This window comes from Orycteropus afer, unplaced genomic scaffold (assembly GCF_000298275.1).
Source record: "Orycteropus afer afer isolate SDZICR_OR568_19922 unplaced genomic scaffold, OryAfe1.0 scaffold00066, whole genome shotgun sequence".
NCBI lineage: Eukaryota > Metazoa > Chordata > Mammalia > Tubulidentata > Orycteropodidae > Orycteropus > Orycteropus afer.
The window spans coordinates 12,354,785-12,377,048 of record NW_006921653.1 but is presented as its reverse complement, the minus strand read 5'-3'; the positions used below and the strand labels follow the sequence as shown (position 1 = coordinate 12,377,048).

The following is a 22,264-nucleotide window of genomic DNA, read 5'->3' as shown; positions in this document are numbered from 1 at the left end:
GATGGAAGGTGATGCAGGCCACAGCCCAGGAAACCCCCACTTATATTGGACCATGGGTGTGACTTGAGTAAGGGTGTACATTCCACCCTAATCCCCTTATAACTGATTGGCTGATCACATCAGATTACATCATGGGACATGATTATATCATTACATAACTGCCAAAATACCTCATTACATAACTGCCAAACCACTGAGAATCATGTTGTTGTTGTTGTTATGTGCCGTCGAGTCGGACCCGACTCATAGCGACCCCTCCTTGGGTTTCCGAGGCAGTATCACTACAGAAGTAGATTGCCCCATCTTCCTTCTGAGTGGCTGGTGGGTTTGAACCACCAGCCTTCTGGTTAGAAGTCAAGTGCCTTAGCCACTATGCTACCAGAGCTCCCTGAGAATCATAGCCCAACTAAGTTGATAAATATCTTTTGAGGACAAATAATGACAGTATCATTATTGATTTATTTTAAATAAATTTGTAATAAATATAATTAAATAATAAATATAATTGATAATTTATTTTTAATAAAAAGTCTTAAGGGATTTACTTTAGAATATAACTATTAACTTCTCATTTTTGACCACCTTTCAAAGTATTAGTAAACAAACTGTAACTTCATTAAATTTCTATAAACTTTGATAATTGGACAATAATTATTTTGCTGAAATATCCCTTTGAAGACATATCAATCAGGGTAATTTTCCAAAGTATAAAGTAAAAGCACGGTGGAAAAAAAAAAAAAACGTAGTTCTTATTTAATTCTTATATTTTCACTGGATACTTTTTAAAGATTCAAATCCTCACACAAACTTCTGATTCAGGATATAATTTAGACATTTTACCAAGAGGCTAATATTACGCAACAAATCAAATAATTGTACTCCTCAAAATACCAAGAGGTTCAATGCCAAGGTAAAATATATAATTCCACCCTCAACATAAAAAGCCTCTTTTCAATTCTGCTTCTGTGAAAGATGAAGATATGCACCCAGAATGAAATAGAAGTACTAATGCCAAAATGTCAAAGGATATCCCTTCCTATTCAAGAGAGTATTCAAAGATGACTAAATTTACTATTCTTGTATGTCAACCCTGCCAATAAAATAAAAGATAAAAGACAGTTCTCTTCAAGGGAATTAAATGTGTAATTTGATACTTTTACTGTTAGCAGGGGGAAAACCACAAACAGTAGTGCTATACAGAGGAAAGATGAGTATTCAAGACTAGTTTCCCTTGAATAAATATGCCTACTTGACAAGAGAAGAGACATTAAGACAAAAAGGAGCTAATTCCTACATGATTCAAATCTTTTTTAAAAAATTTAGAATTTAAAAGAAAATGGTTCATTCAATTTGACTTTTTTAATATGCCGAATCTGCCTATTATTTTGTAATTTTCTCTGCCTGTATTTAGTGTAGATTCATGAAATTGTTATGAAAAAGTAAAAATTATAAAATCTGTTTCCCCAAACTTCTGAATTTTCTTCATGAAAATAAAAATGTAATACTATCATATATATGAATTATTTATAAATATTTTTCTGAAATTGTGATTGAAAACTGAATGGTACTTTTGAATGTCAATACAGAAGTACTGACAGAAATCAATGGAATTGATCATTCTCATTCCCAAACCTAGTATGGCTTAATAAAAATATTTCTTTGTTAAGTTGACGCTAATCTAAAAATTACCTCATTTAAAAAAATAATAAAAAAAAAATAACACATTTTTATATTATAACTCAATTGATGTGTAACCATTTAGTCATAAGAAAATAAGTAAAAAATGAAGTTGCAAAATAAGTACCTACCACAGGATTTTCAAAGATCTGCCAGAGGTCATTGTTATAATGGGAAGTATTGTAATTAGCAGTTGATAACAGCCTTCCAAATTCATGTCTATTAGAAATGTACATAAACATACCCTATATGCCAAAAAATAATAGTATTAACAATCTTACAGGAGAATACAAGAAAATAAACTTAACCATGGGAAAAACAAAAAGAGATATTAGCTTCAAATTTTATATTTTGTTCATGAACATGCATTTTTATTTTTCATATAAAAACGTGCATGATTTAAAATAAATGAAATGTTGATTAATTATGAATTCAGACACCACACAAAACTAGATAGCACTGACACTCAACTGAAAAAAAGAAGAGGAAGAGTGGATTGTGTTTGTCCCTTTCTCAGTGATCCTAGATGTAGACAGCAGAAAAGAAATTCCTGTTTGAAAGCAGAAACATTTTTGAGACACCATAGTGCAATAAACTGTACCTCCTTTGGCTTCTTTCCATTTCAAAGAAGATAACAGCACATTTTTTAAAGAGAATTCAAAACATCAACATTATTTCATTAGTCTATTTCATTATTTCTTTGTCCTGATGTTTAAATACCGAAGAGTAATTAATAAAGATTGTGTATTATAAAGTAGCTAAAAAAAAATCAGATTCATAATTTTTGTTCCAAACCTAATAAATGTGGCAAACACAACCAACGTATATTTGTTTGTTTGTTTTTCCTTTGTACCTGTTTTAAAGGTGAAATGGTTAGTAATTAAAAAAAAAAAAAAAGGTAATGAAGGTTACTCAAATCTCATTTTAATCAAGATAGACTTTATACCTATACTTATGGCTTCCTCCCCTTAAATAAAATAAAATAAAAGGCTAGAAAAATTATTGAAAGGGCTTTTGTTTAGCTTTCTCACCTTTCAAGTATAAAATGTAAATCTTCCAAAAGAACCAAGCGTTGAACATTACACACACACACACATGCACACACACATACATAATATACTAATTAAAAATCAATGAATACCAGTATTTTAAGAAGCTAAGTGGAAAGAAAGCTCTTAAAGAAATTTTATACTAGGAAATATATTATATCTATTGATAATTAAATAAACAAAAATAAATACAAAATAAATAAATGAAAATAACACCTTTGGGGGGCTGAGCATTTGGAATGTTTCCGGAGTAGGGGAGTCTTTTTCCCTTTGTAAAGTCTAAAATGAAGAGAAGCATTGGGTAAGTTGACCTGCATACTCTCTTTCTCAGGTACTCTTAGGTAAATAAAAATAGCAGCCTCTATCAAAAGCTGACATTCTGTAATGCCCTTTGTAGACAGCATGCAGAACAAGCAAAGCTTATAGCATACACATAAAGAGTAACTCCAGCCGTTTCTTTCCTTTTTTTTTTATTTTGGTCAAACATATATCCAAGCTCATTCCTTAGTAGAACTTTCAGTAGACACAAAATTAAGACAAAGGAAAAAAAAAATGAGTAAGAAAAAGGCCATTCCAGGATGCGCTGTTGGGTCAAATTAGCCAAACATGAGCACAAATTACAATCACAGGTACTGAGAATATTCAATAGAACAATACACTTAGGTTTGTAGGAAAACAAATATATTCAAACAACATACATGCCTTGTTAAACTAAGAATAATTAATAACAATAAATACTTGCCAACTTTTCTGATTTTTTTTTCCAAATCATACTTGCTTATATAAATTTATAAATGAAATGAATAAGTCATTTTTAAATAATCAAATAAATATGTTTTAAAGCATATTTGTACATTTTGAAATACAAACTGTATTTTCTGCATTTAAATTTTATACAATTTTATCTGCAGAACAATAATATATTATTAATTTTCATGTGGGTTAAATATATGACCTATCTTTACCCTTCTCCCACCCTAGTGGTAAGGAATCTGCTTTCTAAAACTATAAAGTTCATAATGATATAAAATACATCTACTTAGAGAAACATGTACACTTATTTCAGAACAGAAGTGTATGCTTTTTAAATGTATAAATGATCACTGAATCAGAACTTTAATTTTAATTTGGTCTAGTTTTCACTGAAGATTCTCTAATGAAAATAAAGATGAATTCTTAAAGGTGCAAAGCTGATCTGTAGCAGCTCCATATTTACTACTGAACACCTCATGAGTGAGCCTGGGCTTCAAAGCTAACATTTTCTAACTGTTTTACAGGTAAATGTTCTCAAGTTATTTTTCAGAATTGCTTCCAATTTTCTAATACATAACCAAAAAAATTGGCGAGTACTTTCAAATTAGAAAGGGAAAATGCATCAAAAATACAATGGCACACCAACTGGTAAAGCAGCCAATCATAAGAACATTCAAGCAAGCCATCATTGTATGACTTACCATTTCTCTAGCATTTCGGCAAAGAGCCATATCAGGATCCAATTTATCACGAACAAAATAGTTTCTTTCATTCATCTCTGATCGGAGTGTCTCTCCTTTAATCAAGTACACATTGGCCATATATGGCACATTCCATAGCCCTCTGAAAGCAAAGAAAAGATAGTCCAAAACATCACAAACACAACAATTGTTAAGTTTTATTTTTAGGTTTTTAAATAAATGTGGTGCATGTTTTTAAATTTTGTATATATATACTACAGGATTGGATTGCATGTAAATACATTTAATATTTGACATATATGCATAAGTCTAAATGCAGGTGCTTTTTAAACTCTGAGGCATTGAGTGTCTTTAGCATGCTTATATCTTGAAAAATAAATTTCAAGTTAATGGAATTACTTGGTATGTACTACATGAGATTTTGGAGGCATATTACTAAGTTTCTAGATAAATTTCAATTTAGCATTGAGAATCTGTTTGCCATTTTCATCTGCCATTCCTTACTTAATTGTGCAGTTAAGTGTATAATACTCTGTTGTACAGAACGTGTTTCCATCAAAGGGTAAGCAGCTTGATAGCAAAAATAATAGAATATAACCAATGGTGTGCCAGAGCCAGCTCACATTAGTTCTAAGAGCTGACTTTTTGTATATCTTCCCAAGTCTGTGTTCAGTGACCTCATACTAGAATAATGAAATCATCCCTGGTAGAAATACTTATGCCACAGAAATTGGCAAATATTATACATCAGAGCACCCTAATACCCCCAAGAACCAGTGGTTAGACACTTAATTTAGCTATCTCAAATCCTTGTAGAAAAAGGAAGGTATACAGAAATGTAGCTTGAAGTATAGGAGTGTTAGGAGACACTTTGTGCTTCATTCTTTTCCACATCTGCCTTCTCATCATGAGCCTGAATCACCTGCAAAGAACAGCATAGGAAACGATTTGCCTAAAGGGTGGTGCCTATTACTTTTGAGAACAGAAAGGGAAGAACTAGACAAGAAAATGTAGTTATATATTAAAGGGAGTATAAGATTTTGTCTTACTAGACCAAATTCAAAGGAAATGGCCTTAAAAAGTAGTATACAATTTATCAACCTAATTCAGAAATTAATCTCTGGTCAGATAGGCAATGTTTCAATTTTGAAGGAGATACACACACATACACACATATTCACACACTCACACACAATATTTATTTATACACACACATCCCATACTCACTCACATACATATCATAAGATATCATTCCTTCACGTAAGTTTTAGACATGAAGTGTGTTCTTGTATCATTTAGATCAACAGTCTAAAGCCTATTCTTTGCCTTACACATTAGAAATATAATGCGGAGGATGGATAGAAAACTACTAGAGTCTAAATCAACATAAATGATACATGAATTCTCTAGTCTAGTTCTTTGCTTATTTGAAAACACAGACGATATCAGATATATGGTCTATACAAATCATCTTAGAGTTAATTAAAGTATTTTGAGATAACAGGATATGATCTTAGTACTGATTTCTCACTATCATGATTATTAATCGCTGTTAACAAAAGTTCTTAGCATACTGACATCATTCAGACTTACGCTTTCTACACTTTCGTAAGCAAAACGTCCTTTCTTCCCTTAACTATTCAAAGAGAAGAGTGTGATTTTTCCCACCCTAAATATAGAGGCAGATACTTTTACATGACCATATTTTTTTTTATTTTTGTTGGTCTGATGTGTCTAGGAATTAAGGTAAAGTACTTAATGACTCAGTCTCTCTAGTCTGGTTTACCGTATGAAGAAAAGAATGCCATTGTTCTCTGATGTCATCTTAGTAAAGCTATTTCCAGTGTGATTAATTTGCAGTTTAAAAAATATAAAGTGTTGTTTCTGAAATAAATATCATGCACACACTTTGAAGCAAGTATATTCTTTTCAAACTCTAGGAATAGTTATCAAAACACTCACGAAAATAGAGAATATTGGAAGGTTTCTGGTCACTGATGTTGTGTTTAACTACCTACACTTTTAAAAGAACCAAAACTATCTTCATCTTGGCCACTTAATAAATTACTAAACTTCTGTTGCAAACTTTTAACTAAAGGGTATAACTTTTCTACCAGCAACAAGATGTCTACTCCTAACTCTTGGTATCTCACACAATAAAATGTGTTTGTTCCTTTGAAGACTTAAACCTTAAAAACAATTTAAAAAGAAAATATTAGTTTTACACTAGCATATTTGAGGGTAGCATAGTGGCTAAGACACTTGCCTGCTAACCAGAAGGCTGGCGGTTCAAACCCACCAGCCACTCCTCGGAAGGAAGGTTGGGCAATCCTACTTCCGTAGTGATACTGCCTCGGAAACCCAAGGAGGGGTCGCTATGAGTCGGGGCCGACTCGACGGCACATAACAACAACAACAACAACAAGATATTTCTAGGTTCTAGATTTTCAGTAGACATTAAGAGATGAATAAAAAATATCAAGTAATATCAGCAGGATCCCATTTTTAGATTCTGGCATTTTACATTAAAAAATCAAATTGAATAACTTACACTCTGTTGCCTTGAACAATGTCTACATAATCTTCAGATCGAGCATAATATCCATCAGGACTCAATGCTCCCCAGAAGTTGGACCACAGCTTTCCATGACGAGTGACCAGAGGGGCAATGATTTTCCTAAAGGGGGGGGGGGAGCATGTAATAATTTCCTTTTTAATTATCACAAAATTGTCTGATTTGGGCTTAGCATAACACCTAACACAGCAAGATTCATTTACTGTATATCTAAAAATAAAAGTAAAATAAAAAGAAGTTCTTCCCAATACCTTATCTTAAGAGTATACTGCTAATTTTCATTCACATGTTTCAAAAGAATAAGGGAAAAATAAAACGTAATTGAAAATGTTAATTAAAGTATAAAAATGAATTAAAGTATAAAAATATAAGTTCTAAAATGAACTAACAACCAAAAAACTAAAACTACCTTAATTATTTGTTTAATTTCAATTTAATTCAAGCATTTCAGAAATTATGCCTACTGAAATACAATATTCCCATTACTATTAGGCAGATAGTTGCACTGGTGGTACAGTAGTAAAGCATTTGGTTGTTAACCAAGAGGTCAGTTATTTAAACCCACTACCTGCTCTGCAGGAAGAAGATGAGAAGTCTGCTTTCATCAAGATTTATAGCCTTGGAAACCCTATGGGGCAGCTATACTCTGTCTTATAGGGTTGCTGGGTCAGAATTGATTCGATGGCAGTGGGTTTGCTTGTTTGTTGGTTGGTTATTTGGCAGATAGACTAGCCTTGGTAAATTAAGGTATCAATTAAATATCTGTTGAATTAAAAGGAAAAAAAAAAATGAACACTGGCTGAGACATTTGTAAATAAGGCCACCAAGAAAACCAAACCAAATGCTCTGGAGTCCATTCCAACTCATGGCAACCCCATGCACTGCATGTGAGAATCGTGTTCCATAAAGTTTGCAATGGCTGTGACCTTTCACAAATCACCAGTTTTTCTTCTGAGGATCCTATGGGTAGATTGCAACTGCCAACCTTTCGGTTAGTAGCCACGTGTGGATCTGTTTATACTACCCAGAGACCTATAAATAGGCCTGTTTTCCTAAAATTAAATAACAAATTACTTTATATTTTTATTTTTTAATGATTTTTAAAATACATATGGCAATAGCAAGCTAGCTCTGGCAATACTGCATATTTTTCTGGTCCTTTAACTATTTTAGAAAACAAAAAAAAAGGATAACCAACATATTGTTCTGACTTACTACCTCTAAATAAAGTGGTCCCTTTGAGAAAAGCACATATTACAAATCCAAAGTATGACAGTTATCCTTAGAGAAATCTAATTTATAGTGTGTTTACATTTTATAAATAAAATAACAACATCTGAAGTTCCTCTAGAATTACTTGTAAAATGAAGTGAACTGTAGTGGTACCATCTAATTTTTAAGAAGCTCACATAAATCCTTCAAGAGGAACTTTACAGACTAGCCATTCTACACATACACACACAAAAAAAAACTATTTCGCAAGACTCCAATCTTGTGAAGAACAGCTAAGCCTTTGTCTCCCACACAAAGTGAAATAAAATAGGCAGATACATATTATCCAAAAAAATAATTTAGGTTTATTTTTCCAAGTTCCTATTAAAATGAAATATTAACCAGAGAGTTATATTTTATTTTCTTTAGAATATATACAATATGGAAAATAACATAAATTAAGATCAATATATGATATTAATTTAGGCAATGAATACTCAATGTCAATAACCAAAAGTATCAGCTATTTGTTAGGGAAAAAAAAAACCCTGAAATTTATAATTCTAGTTGCCTCCTAAAAAGGGATGGATTAAGAAAATTGGAAAACCAAAATTTATCTGCTATTTATCTCAGTGTTCAGGGGTATAGAAATGTAAGGGTTGCAGCTGGGAGATGATGAATCACATTGTTTAACTGAAGGGTAAAACTTGGATCAAGGCAGTTAATAGCAGAGATAGGAAGGAGAGAGGGTGAAGGGAGCAGATAAGATGTGAGAAAGTCACATGTCCTAAGACTAGGCTCATCTCCTGGCACCTCTAACTTTCAGTCAAGTCTACCAAATCTCAAAACATGCTTGTCTATGTATATTTCTTATGGAGACCATATGCTTGAATGCAGAAGCAAAGAACCATTGCAACATGAACTGAAATCTTTGATAATTAATAGAAATGTATGGAATTAGAAATATAGACTGAATTTTGCTAGCTCTCTAGGAGCCATGGGCCCAAGATGGCAGTTGGGTTATGTAACATGGACATTTTATGTTTAGAAGGAATAAAACATTAGATTAATACTAAGGGTGTTGTGCTAAATAAATAATACAGATTCATTAAATAGTTCACTAATAGACTGATAAGTACTTACCAATGCATGACAAGACAAAAACATCTAAATGTTATTAAAAGCATATGTGCATTACACATTACTGTATTTCAATCAAATTAATAGGAAATTAAAATTGCAAATACAAGAAATGATTAATTTCATTGGGTTTTATGAGTTACAAAATACAACTCTATCCTATATTTCTAAGGTAGTTCAACTGCGTTCCCTTGTCTTAAAGATCAAAACTTTGCTCATATTCTTTGGAAAATTACCTGTATTTTATAGTTATCTTCAAGGAATGGAGCTGTATATACAGACTGCTTCTGAAAGGTCTTCAATTTTTAGATAAAAACTGAGAAGTGACAAATTGCAAACTGACCAATTCTAGTGACGTATGCATTATAACTAGAGTAGGTGAATAGAGCATAACAGATTTTCCCTATATTTGCTCAGAAAACTAAAAACAGCCATTCTAACATCTCATCAACTAAATATTTTATCCATTAAGGGAAAGACTGTGTTAATATATAGAAACATATATAGTTCAATCTTTGGAATGTTGTAAGTATTCATTAAAGGTGGGATATAAAAAGTAGTAATAATAATAGTAGTATTAACAAGAAATGAATTCATATCATTATACAATGATATACATGGCAACTTTTTCCATTTCAATTTATTTAAATGAAAATTGCATTGATGAATGATAATTAGTACAGTCACGCATTGCTTAATGGGCATGATAAGTTCTGCAAAATAAGACATTATGTGATTTGGACATAGTGCAAACACTATATTACATACAGGAAGCCCCCAGATTACAAATGGACTCTATTCCTAAATCTGTCTTTAAGTCGATTTGTATGTAAGTTGCAACAGTTATGCATAGTTCATACCTAACATCAGTTAGTCAAATGTTTGTGTTAGTAAATGATATACAGTATAGCTTTCAAAAAAAAAAAAAAAAAAACTTGTAGATACACTAAAACATCTTTAACATAATAAAATAATAATAATAATATGTTTTGATGCATGTGATAAAGTAGCACCCATATATTATTTTAAGCCATTGTATGTACCTCAATTTTTTCATATAATATGCTTTAATTGCTTTAATAGAGGTAGGGACCATGGACGTATATGCGGTCACACTGCCCAAACAGACATTATGCATGACTACAGTATTAAATAAAGCCATAGATCTGACCATGGGATGATCTGTACCTCTGAAATTTCATTCAAATTCTAAGAATTACAACTCTATGGTTGATCTCCAGGTTTTTAGGTCAGAAATTTTATGTCATATAGTAAAAAAAAAACAAAAAGTGTAAATTTTACTAGTGTCAGACATTCCATAAATTCACCTAGCTTTTAATAGAACAGGCCAAATACAATTGACAAGCATTGCATTTATGGCTGTAACTAATATATTTCTGTCATCAGATCATCTTTCACTTGGAAAAAAAGTAAAAAAAAAAAAAAACTAATTAGAATTGAAAAATTATAAAGTAAAAAAAAGAGAAAATGGCTTAGTATAAGTTTTCTCAATTTCCAAAACACAGACAAGAAAATACAAGTGAACTGTTTCAAAGGCAATACTCTACACTTACAGACATAGAAAATGATTACTATTTTAAGAATTGATACTGAATCTTATATAGTACCTGTTTTGTTCAATCAAAATTTTTAAAGTTCTTGGATTGGTCAAAACAACATCTGCATCCACACTAAAGTAGTAATTGCACTTTTCATCCTGACGGCAAAAATCCCTGACATCAAAAAAGAAGATTAAATAAGAATTAGAAAGATTAAGTGTGTGACAGGTGAAAAATATTAAGTTGAATCTTATACATCAAATAAGGTCTCTCTAATGTACTTCTCAGGAGCTCTGGTAGCATAGTGGCTAAGGCACTGGACTGCTAACCAGAAGGCTGGCGGTTCAAACCCACCAGCCACTCCTCGGAAGGAAGGTTGGGCAATCCTACTTCCGTAGTGATATTGCCTTGGAAACCCAAGGAGGGGTCGCTATGAGTCGGGGCCGACTCGACGGCACATAACAACAACAAATGTACTTCTCAGGAGCTCTGGTGGTGTAGTGCCTAAGGCACTTGACTGCTAACCAGAAGGCTGGAGGTTCAAATCCACCAACCACTCCACAGAAGGAAGATGGGGCAATCTCGGAAAGTCAAGAAAGGGTCGCTATGAGTCGGGGCATGGCACACAACAACAACAACAACAATGTACTTCTCTGGGAAGGTGTAATGCCTAAGGCATTTGACTGCTAATCAGAAGGATGATGGCCTTCTGGTTAGCAGTCAAACACCTTAGGAAGTATGCCATCAGAGCTCCCCTAAACAAAATAGTGAGATAATATCTGAATGCAGAAATATTACCTTAAATTTCAAAATGATCAATTTATCAACACAAATGTTCACATGTAGGTCAACACTAAAACTTCTGACCAAGTAAAATATACCAATTCACCAAAATTGTTAAGTCATAAATAAAAATATTAAGTCAAGATAGTAATTCAGAAGTGCATATTTAATCCTATCTGAAGGGGGCAAATAATCACTCCAGCGTATTCATCAAAAACATTTTTTTTACAAAACAAGATAATTTTTTGCATACAAACACACACATGATGAAATATTCTATCTATGCAACAACTGAGTTTTAAGCAAATCTTAGAGCTAATAATATATAACTCTTTATGCAGTAATTTATGTAGAAATTAATTTGCATAGAATTTTTTCTATAATAGTTTCCTGCCTTCTTACCAGGGAAGACTGAATAGTATGTACATTTCTTAGTAGTCTGCAGCAGTACCAGGAGTGGCATCACACCAAGGACTTAGTCACTCACCATACCCGGATGACATGGGAAATGTGCCCACATACTATGTCTTCAGCACTTAGGGTTCTCCCTTTCCTAGTTCTGAGTTTCTGTCCTCTCATGGCTAGTTTCATTTATCACATCCTGCTGCTGTCAGTGTGTATCTATACACCACATTTATTTCTAAGGTCAAATAGGACACTAAGCAGGAAAACTTAAACTATGCAAATAGTAAGAAAAAATAAGTTCTGAATGTGGGCCCAAAGGATGCTCTAATGAATAAATTATGATAGCATTAGTAAGAACATCTGTTGGGCTTTTCAGAGGCCTGTTTCCCTGCCTACTGCTGCACTCCCACACCAGGCAGAATCTACTACTCCCGTTCTGAGCTTACACGGCACAAGATATTTTACAGTGGGTAGTAAGCAAGAATATATCCTTCTGAGATGCCACCATGTTTTATTCACCTTGTGATCACCAGCCCTGAACATAATGCCTAGCAGATTCAATCATTATTCATCGAGTAAATGATTATTTTTACTATTATCAGAGTTTTTATTTGTGATCTGAAGAATTCCAATGACTAAACAAAGGACCTCAAATCTCTCTTCTGGAGGTTATGTTATTATCTAGATTAGCAGGTAAACTAAAACTCAGAAATATCCTTCCTTCTCTACAATGTGAAACACGCATTTTTACCACACCCACACAACCTTCCCATAGTAAACAATTAAATCACTGCTATACTAGTTCTATACTATTTGTTTCTTTCTGTGTATTTCTATTTAAAATCTTGGTCTGAAGTCCAATTACCACTTTGATTAAATGTGTTGATTCTTATTCTTTAAAATAAAAATGTAAACATCCTTTACATGTAAACATATGCAAGCACAGACACAGTCTGACAACAGGCATACATGTACATAGAGACCCCACTGAGATGCCCAAGTTTTGGAGACACCTAATTTTGGAAAAAGTTTGCTTTTTCTGAAAGTCTCTTTACTAGAAATTGTTTATTAAATTTATTAAACATACATTCCCATGTTCCTGGCTTCAGCTTGACTTAGGTTTTCTTCTGGTCCTACTATTTTTATAGCACTGATTTCATGTTTAGCTTTATCAAAATATGCCTTGATGTCCTTTTCATGATAAACTTCCTGCAAGATATTTAAAATATCCAAAATTAGAGATAAAGTAATAAGATAACTGAACTAGTTATATGTATTTCTTCACATTCAAAGCTATGAATTCCACAACTCAAATATTCTCTCAAATATAGATAAATGATATCCATATTAAATGTGTTATATTTAAATATCACTTAAATGCCATATGAAGAATCTAAAAGAGGTACATATTAATATTCTTTAAAGAGAAGATACTTCAAAATTCTTTAAACATCTAATCCTAAACAGGTCTTGGCAATAATGTTTAAATTCTGGGTACTATAAAATGTTTCTAACTCAAAGGGGAAAAATGGCTTGTAGCCCAAGAATCTTAGCCTTGTAATGTGAAATATCCAGGAAGGAAGACTGGGCAACCTACTTCCATAGTGATACTGCCTCAGAAACCTAAGGAGGGGTCACTATGAGTTGGATCTGATTAGACAGCAGTTAGTTAGTAATAGATATTAATTTAAGTTGCAAATGAAAATCATAATTTACAAAAGAAAATGTTACAGTATCCTTTGAAACCTAGAAAAAATTAATGGTGACAAAAATTTTGCTTCAACAATTAGAGAGGAAAGTTTAACAAAACATCATTGTTAAGAAAATATAATGAGAAAATTATCAACATAAGAGTCTATGAATCAGTGTGATTCTATGGTGCTAAAATTCAGATAAGATTATCTGACTTCATGATAAGAGTTATTACAGTGCTTTTTATTAATCATCCTACTCAGTATTTCTGAAAAGTTAATGGTTTCATAGCTTATTAAAAGGACCATAGTGAATTTTAAGTAAAAGAGTAGAAGAGAAAAATTCCTACCCTCAAGAATGCTAAGATCCTATGAAAGCAGAAAAAAATAAAATAAAACACACAATACATGAAAACATAACTTTAATGAAAGTACATATATTATAATGCATTTCACTAAGTAAATATTCTCAATGATTCATACATTTCAACTTAGTTTAACTGGTTTTGTAATCATTTAAAATGTTGTGTTGTTATGTGCCGTCAAGTTGCACCCGACTCATAGCAATCCCTCCTTGGGTTTCCAAGGCAGTATCACTACAGAAGTAGATTGCCTAACCTCCCTTCCGAGGAGTGGCTGGTGGATTTGAACTGCCAGTCTTCTGGTTAGCAGTCAACTGCCTTAGGTACTATGCTACCAGAGCTCCTAAATTTAAAATATTCATTTAAAATATTCTCTTCAAAAAAACATAAATGAGTAGCTAACATGTACATTAAGAAGAAAAAATAATGGCATATGAAAAGTTTTGGGACAGGAGAGAAAAAATACAGTTCACAGCCAGTTTTTCTAGATGATAAGTACAGACTGTTTAACAGAACAGGGACATGTAAATGGAAAAATATTGAAGAAAAGTGTATTTAAGATTGCATGTGGGAGGCGTTTGGGAGGGTTTGAATATTTTAAGGACATAACAGTATTCCAGTCCTTTGGGGAAAAGCACACCAGCTGTGTCATGAATCAAGATAATACTCTGTCTGGAAGCCACTTAAGTTCTGATTCTATGGTGTTATCAAAATTGCAAAAGATAAAATGAAAAACAAAAACAAAAAAGGCGAAGGAATATAAGATCCTTCGACAGCTCCTTCATAAAACTTGAGCCATATGAAAACTGCTGATGTCCAACTGATCTCCATGTAAGTTACCACAATGTGATGATACTGGTTTACAGACTCTAAAATCCTTAGGTCCTGCAATGGCAGGGCTGGCAGCATAGTGCCTAAGGCACTTGACTGCTAACCAGAAGGCTGGCAGTTCAAACCTACCAGCCACTCCTTGGAAGGAAGATGGGGCAATCTACTTCCTTAGTGACACTGCCTCGGAAACCCAAGGAGGGGTCTCTATGAGTCAGGGCCAACTCAATGGCACATAACGGCAACAACAAGGTAATGGCAGGGCAGTAATCACTTCAAACTTCCTCCACAGAATTTAGCCCAATGAATTCTTTTAGACATAAATAAGTAATAAACAACTAAACTGTTTCAAACAATACCAGAAACAGTTTCCAAATAAATGTTTCCAAATTCTTTTCTCAAATACTTACTTTGTTGTGAATGAAGAGTTTAAGGGCTTCTTTCGGGTAATCCAATGTCAATAATGTGTCCAGAAATCGAGGTAGGAAAGGAGTAGGTTGCTCAATAAAAATGCCTATTGTTACATTTGGATAGACCTATGTTTCATGGCAAAAACACAAAAAATATTTTAGTGAGGTATTACTTTAAGTCCTATCCAAGTCTTAATTAGAATAATGTAAAATAAAAGAATCTCAGTTGAAGGTAAGCTAAATTTGAATTGCCCTCTGGCAGTTGTCTAACTCTTGAAATTTTCATGGACCCCATCAAAGTAGTTTTACTGAATCACATCTTGCCATTATGCCTTAAGTTTGAAGAAGAAATGTACATATTTACATTTTCTAAAAATTTAAAAGTAATTAAGGACAATGTCAACTCTCCTACTTAATGTTGCCTTTATGATGGCCCTTGAAAAAACTTCCCTCAAATCTAAATGTTATTTTGAAAGCTACATCTAAGAATACCAGTTGTGTTTTCCTTTATGTTTTCTTAAGCCCAGAGCTTAATTTGTAGCCTAAATAAAGCAAACATGGAGGATCTAAGCTTCTTTATTTCTATCCTTAACTATTTCCTTTAAACCTGATAGTCTGTTCTTTTCCTATATTATATATTATATCCAAGCAAAGTTATTTTATTTCACTAATATATTTTATTTTATTATACTGTATTTTTACATATATTCTTAATTCTTCTTTGGCTATGTTTTAGTATGCAGTTTACCTTTCACACATTGCATGAAATATACACCAGGCTTTGGGTAGGCAACATTTAGAAATAGCCCCAGATTGAAAAACTTACAGATGGCTGGGCAAGACACAAACTACAATATATGGTGCTATTACCATGTATTTCAGCATAATGCTTTTTTAAAACCATACTTTCATGTCTTAATGCCTAAATTTAAAAATTACAGATTTTTAAAAGTACAATATATGCTAATTTCTGACCTCTTCCCATCAGTCACACATGATGCAGACTTCCATTATCTATATTATAATTGAGTATTTATTTGCATTGAAGCACACCTCGTACACTGCTGTACTTCTTTAATCTTTCAATTCATTTACCTAATCAAAATATTATTAAATGAATGAAAAAATACAAAGAACTAAGTACAAAATATCCACCCTCTAGGCATTCTCACAGTCCCTGGGTAGCCCAAATGATTTGCACGCTCAGTTACGAACCTAAAAGTTTGCAGGCTTTAACCCACTCAGAGGTGCCTAGAAAGAAAGGGTAGATCTACTCCTGAAAAAATAAGCCATTTAAAACTCTATGGAGTACAATTCCACTCTGAAACACATGGGGTTGCAATAATCATAGTCACTGTCATGGTGACTGGTCAGGAGTTCTCAATTTAATAGAGGAAGTCAGTAACAAGTGGAACAGAGTCCTCTCTTATCCAGTGAAATAATGGGTTGTATTTAATTTAATAATGCCACATCCTTCTCTTGGAGCAGCTGGTAGATTTGAACCACTGACCTTTTAGGTATCTGTTGGGTGGTTAACCACTGCACCATCGGGGCTCCATAATAACCTTGTTGTTGTTGTTATGTGCTGTCGAGTCGGCCCTGACTCATAGCAACCCCTCTTTGGGTTTCCGAGGCAGTATCACTACGGAAGTAGATTGCCTAACCTTCCTTCTGAAGAGTGGCTGGGGGGATTGAACCACCAGCCTTCTGGTTAGCAGTCAAGTGCCTTAGGCACTATGCTACCAGAGATATAATAACCTTAGACATTATTTATTATTCTAAATTTACACATGAGAAAAATGGAGTTTAGAGAAGTTAAGAAACCTAGGATACATACACTAACAGGATTTGAACCTGGTACATCTCCTTTACTCACCTATGTTCGATTTCATATAATTTTATGTAACAATAATAATAACAGCCCTCTGAAGGAAGGTTGGGCAATCCTACTTCCGTAGTGATACTCCCTCGGAAACCCAAGGAGGGGTCACTATGAGTCGGGGTTGACTCGATAGCACATAACAACAACAATAATAACAGCTAACATTCATTGAAAGCTTAGTGATACACACACACACACACACACACACACATGTGTATTATTCCATTTAACCTTCAATATCAACCCTCTGTTGTTGCTGTGTACCTGGGAGTCCAGTTTGACTTATATGCCTCTACAGCACAGAATAGAATGGCCCCAAAGGGTTTCTTAGGTTGTAATCTTTATGGGGGCACATCATCAGTCTTTTCTCCCACTGAGCTGCTGGTGGGTTCATACAACCAATCTTTCCATTAGCAGCCATGCACCACACCACTGTGCTATCAGGGCTCCTTTTAACCATCTGAAATAATCATTATTATAAGACTCTTGCCCATCCATGGCCTACTTCTAACCATACGGTAAACCTGGGATTTGAACTCAGCAAGTGCAACTTTAGAGTCTATGCTCATTACCATCCACACAATTTTAAATTCTACATACATCCCTGTTGTGTAATAATTACACATAAAAAACACATTATAAATTTAGTTTCCATGATGGACTGCATAGCTCCTCCCCAACACTAGCTCATTTTAAAAGTCTGGAAGATAGAGGAACTTAAAAATCAAGTGATTTACTCCTATAGGCAAAAATATAAAAATATTTGATATAAACATAATATCTATCTTTTCACTAGAAAGTAAATATAAAAGAAAATAAAAAGCACTAAATCTCCCTCAGGAGGACAATGCTACTTTCTGCAAAAGAGAACAGGATGAAGTTTAAACATTTCCATGATGCAGCTTCATTCAGAACTCTCCTGGCTTCCTTCCAGATAGGAAACATTCAGTTTGTTGTTTTAGAGACTGGCCAGAAGTCTTATTTTAAACTAAAATAGGGCTTTAGTCAGAAGCTCCTAAATGTGTACATGTTACTCTATGCAGTAATTAACTCAGGAGCTTGCAGTGATAAGAACAGAACTATTTAATTTAGGAATTTCAGTTTATTAAAGTGAAAATACTTTGCATTTGTATGGCTACCAGACTTACCAGAACTATATCGCTGAGAAATTTAGTTTTTCCTCTCTTACTTCTACTTATCTGGCATGCTGTAACTACTCAATAAACCTATGATGAATGAATGAAAGTATCAGCCATAATGATAAAAATCACTCCCTAAAATCCAATTTTTCATAATATTCTTCTAAGCTCTGAACACAATTTGTTGGAAGGAAAATATTTCTACAGGATCTACTAACACTGCTGTCACTGATGACAGAACAAAGATCCATAGGAATGTTTTATATACAAATTAGAAACATTACCAATTGCCTGTTCACTCTTAATATATAAATGATAAAAAATAATTGTGATTCTCTATGAAATATATGTAAGTAGCATTGTGCCTGACATATATTAGGCATGTGCATGACATAGGGGCAAATAACTCAGTGGTTAAGAATGTACACTTAGGAGTCAGATTACCTAAATTCAAAGCCCAACTCCAGCACTTAAAAAATACATACTCTTAGGCAGGATACTTGTTTTCTCATATATAAAACTGAGTAATAGCACTATTCCCCACAGCAGTTTTTCTGAACAAAAATGAGTTGCAATATGTAAAGTGTTTATAACAGTTCCTAAACTATATAATCACACATGAAGGAGCTCTGGTGATGTAGTGGTTAAGACAGTTGGCTGCTAACCAAAAGATCGGTGGTTTGAATCTACTAGCCACTTTGCAGAAAAAAGATGAGGCAGTATGCTTCTTTAAAGATTTACAGCCTTAGAAACTCAATGCGGGTTGCTATGAGAAACATATCATTATTTTTTAAATTATCAAATCTGAAAACCAAGTACAGATAAAATTAATCAATGAAAACACTAAAGCATCATCATAATTTTTTCTGAATGCTTTGGACAATTATATACCAATTATCTACCAACGAGCTGACTCTGACTCCTGGCAGCTCCACGTATGTCAGAGCAAAACTGGGCTCAAAAGGGTTTTCAATGACCGATTTTTGGAAGCAGAGTACCAGGCATTTCTTCGAAGGCACCTCAGGGTGGACTTGAACCATGAACCTTCCAGTTAGAGCACTTAACCGTCTGCACTACCCTGGCACTCCTTTGATCAAGTTAGCAGACTTAAATGAAACAAAAGCACACAATCATAACAAGCTATTAAGCATGAACTACCAAGACTCTTTTATCTGGTTCAATAATTATCTAGCTTTGATTGTAAAAACAGTTTAGAAATCAACAAATCCAGCAACTTTCTGAGTTTTAAGTTTATAAATCCATTATCTACCATGCAATCAAAGCTACAAAATGTCTTTTTCATACAAATTACAACGTACTTTTTATTATTACATTTTGCACACAGTCAATTCCACTTACATCTACTGCAGATAAGTCAATTACATTCACATCACAAAGAGTGCATCCATTGTCCTGTGTCCACGCATTAGGTACATAGTTTCCAAAATAATTCAGTATAATCTAGTATATAAAAGAAAATTGTATTAACAAAAGTAAGTCTCTCTCCTCAATGTACTTTCATTCTATAATCACTACTTTCAAAATGTATTTTCTGCATTAGGTACATTCCTTTAATAATTCTATTATTACTTATCACTAGAAGAAGTACAACCGTATAAACAAGTTTGTCTGAAGACTATGAATCATAAAATAGAGCATACATTAGACTAGAAATGAAAAAAAAAAGGCTTATAAAGAGTAAAGGTGCTTTTATTTCATCATCTATGTGATACTATGGAAACAGACACAATTAAGGAAATATAGAAGTCAAACAATGAAACAGTTTTAAATGAGCTAATGAGATGTATCAGCAAAAGCAATAAAATAAAGGTAGCCATGCGATTACCAATTTAGTAGTAAGATGATTTTAAAGTCCCAGAGGAGGCACCTACACTGAATGGGGTGGCAAGAGTATAACCTCTTTCTTACCAAAGCATCATTACATAAAATTAATAGTAGACTTTATCACCAAAAGACAGTAAAATCTTCCAGGAAACTATGCTACTGTAAACCAGGCTTCTGGGCAGTGATTCAGAGACACTGACTTCAGGAAAAAATAGCTTGCAGATTAAAACAGATCTGGAGCAAATTCCTAAAAACATAAATACAGTCACCCCGTGAATCCTTCTATCAACAAAACGATCAAGTAGAATAATACTTTCACATCCCTACTCCCTTCTAGACATTCAGAAAACTCCTTTGTTAACTTATCTTCACTCTCCTTGGTCAGCTATTGGTATTCATTTTACCTGTAAAGTCTGTGCCTTTGCGTTTGTTTTAGATGAGGATTGGAAGGGATGAGGACGTAAGGCTTGATGATTTTTTTTATTCTTAGCAAGCTTGATTCTATCTTTTTTTAGGTAGGATCCCCTTTCTTTAAAACTTGGTTCAACCTCATGTTATAATTAATTTGTTCTCTCTCTAAAATACAACAATCAGTTTCTGCTGCACCCTGTAATCTATGACAGGGACATCAATGTCAATAAAGGTTCCTGGGCCAGACTTTATGACTGGCCACCTGATATTTGACAAACACTTACCTCACCTTTTAAGGATTTCCTGACCACTGGGAACTCAAAGAAACATTTATTTCTTTACTACCCATTGTCTTATCTAACTTTTGGAGAATTGTTAACTAATCCTGCATATAACTTCTGTCTCTTTTTCCTTTAGTATAAGAAACCCTGATTGTAAGCGTTGAGGACAGCGGGAGTTTTATGGAGCCACCAAGATCCTGTCTGTCTCTCATTGATGCACCTCCTAATTAAATTCTCTCATTCTCCTTGAATTCTTACGTGGAAAATTGGTTGTAGCGCCTAAGGCATTTGACTGCTAACCAGAAGGCTGGCAGTTCAAACCCACCAGCCACTCCTTGGAAGGAAGATCGGCCAATTTACTTCCACAGTGATACTGCCTCAGAAACCCAAGGAGGGTCTCTATGAGTCGGATCTGACTCGACAGCAGTAAGTTTTTGTCAGTTTCAGGGCCAGACCCCAGCATTTTTCAAATGACAGTTTCATGGCACCCAATATGGGACACTGCCCGTGGCCTCACCCTGAAGTCACCCTCCTATGGACTTCTTGAGAGCAAGGAGGCTTTGGGAGACATGCCACTCTGCCTAGTTGGGGTTGTCCTTTGGAGCATGTTCTCACTGCTGGTGACAAAGAGGACCTCTCAGGTGATGCAAGCATTTCTTCAGCGAAGAAAGTGACTTGTTGCTAGGTTGGAGGTAAGAACTTCGTATAAACCCCTTAAAACCAGGAGCTGTTTCTTGGTGATGTGGGAGGCCAAGAACAGGTGACTAGGTCCCATGAGGAACCACGTGAGAGGACAGCGAAGAAACAAGTTTTCCTTAAGATAGGAAACAATCAGAGTTCTATCCTAGATTACAGTCCTTAGAGTATATTCGTAAGAATTGTGTTTACTTATGTGAGAATCCTATGAGGAAGAACAGAATGAAGTTTTTGTGTACCAACTTCTGGCTCAAGTATCAACTCCCCAAGGGAGCATCCTGGCCAGAGTTTGTATCATTAAATTATGATGATAGTTTACAGCTTGATTTGTACCATACTAGAAAGGAGAAATGGAATGAGAAAACGTATGTTGAATGTTTTATGACACTGTGGCATGATAAGGAATCACAAACCAGATATAAAATTCAAGCTCTTGTTTTAGAGTTATCTGAAAATGATGACAATGTTTTAGATGTTCTTTAACTCCTCCAGCAAAGGGAAGATATCCGTGGAGAGGGACACTGGTGGCTACATCCTCTTGCTCTCCCTCCTCCCATGGTATCTGAACACCATGACACAAAACCTAGCATCCCACCTTGTGGAAGTGACATGCAGATGAAGGAAAGATGGTGTCTTCCCCCAACAAGCACTTGGGTGTGAAATTTGGCCCTACACCAGGGGGGCAACTTCCTCTCAGACAGGGACTGGTAGTCGAAGGAGATGAAGACAAACAATACGGTGGGTTCATACTCCTTTTTCTTCTTCTGACTCATTCAACTAAAAGAATAACCTACCCCTTTACTGGGAGCTCTGGTAACATAGTAGATAAGACACTTGCCTGCTAACCAGAGGGCTGGTGGTTCAA

At 34.2% G+C, this 22,264-nt stretch overlaps 1 protein-coding gene across 1 annotated transcript in view; it reads right to left on the bottom strand.

The window, feature by feature from the left end:
* The window catches only part of PLOD2 (procollagen-lysine,2-oxoglutarate 5-dioxygenase 2), a 99,832-nt gene that overhangs the window by 7,440 nt on the left and 70,128 nt on the right, over positions 1-22,264 (bottom strand). The window contains exons 8-15 of the mRNA XM_007940215.2: positions 19,526-19,627; positions 15,146-15,271; positions 12,942-13,063; positions 10,736-10,840; positions 6,732-6,857; positions 4,181-4,322; positions 2,943-3,005; positions 1,809-1,922 (exon numbers count right to left, since the gene is read on the bottom strand). Coding sequence (XP_007938406.2) covers positions 1,809-1,922; positions 2,943-3,005; positions 4,181-4,322; positions 6,732-6,857; positions 10,736-10,840; positions 12,942-13,063; positions 15,146-15,271; positions 19,526-19,627 — 900 coding nt within the window. The remainder of the gene's footprint in view (positions 1-1,808; positions 1,923-2,942; positions 3,006-4,180; positions 4,323-6,731; positions 6,858-10,735; positions 10,841-12,941; positions 13,064-15,145; positions 15,272-19,525; positions 19,628-22,264) is intronic.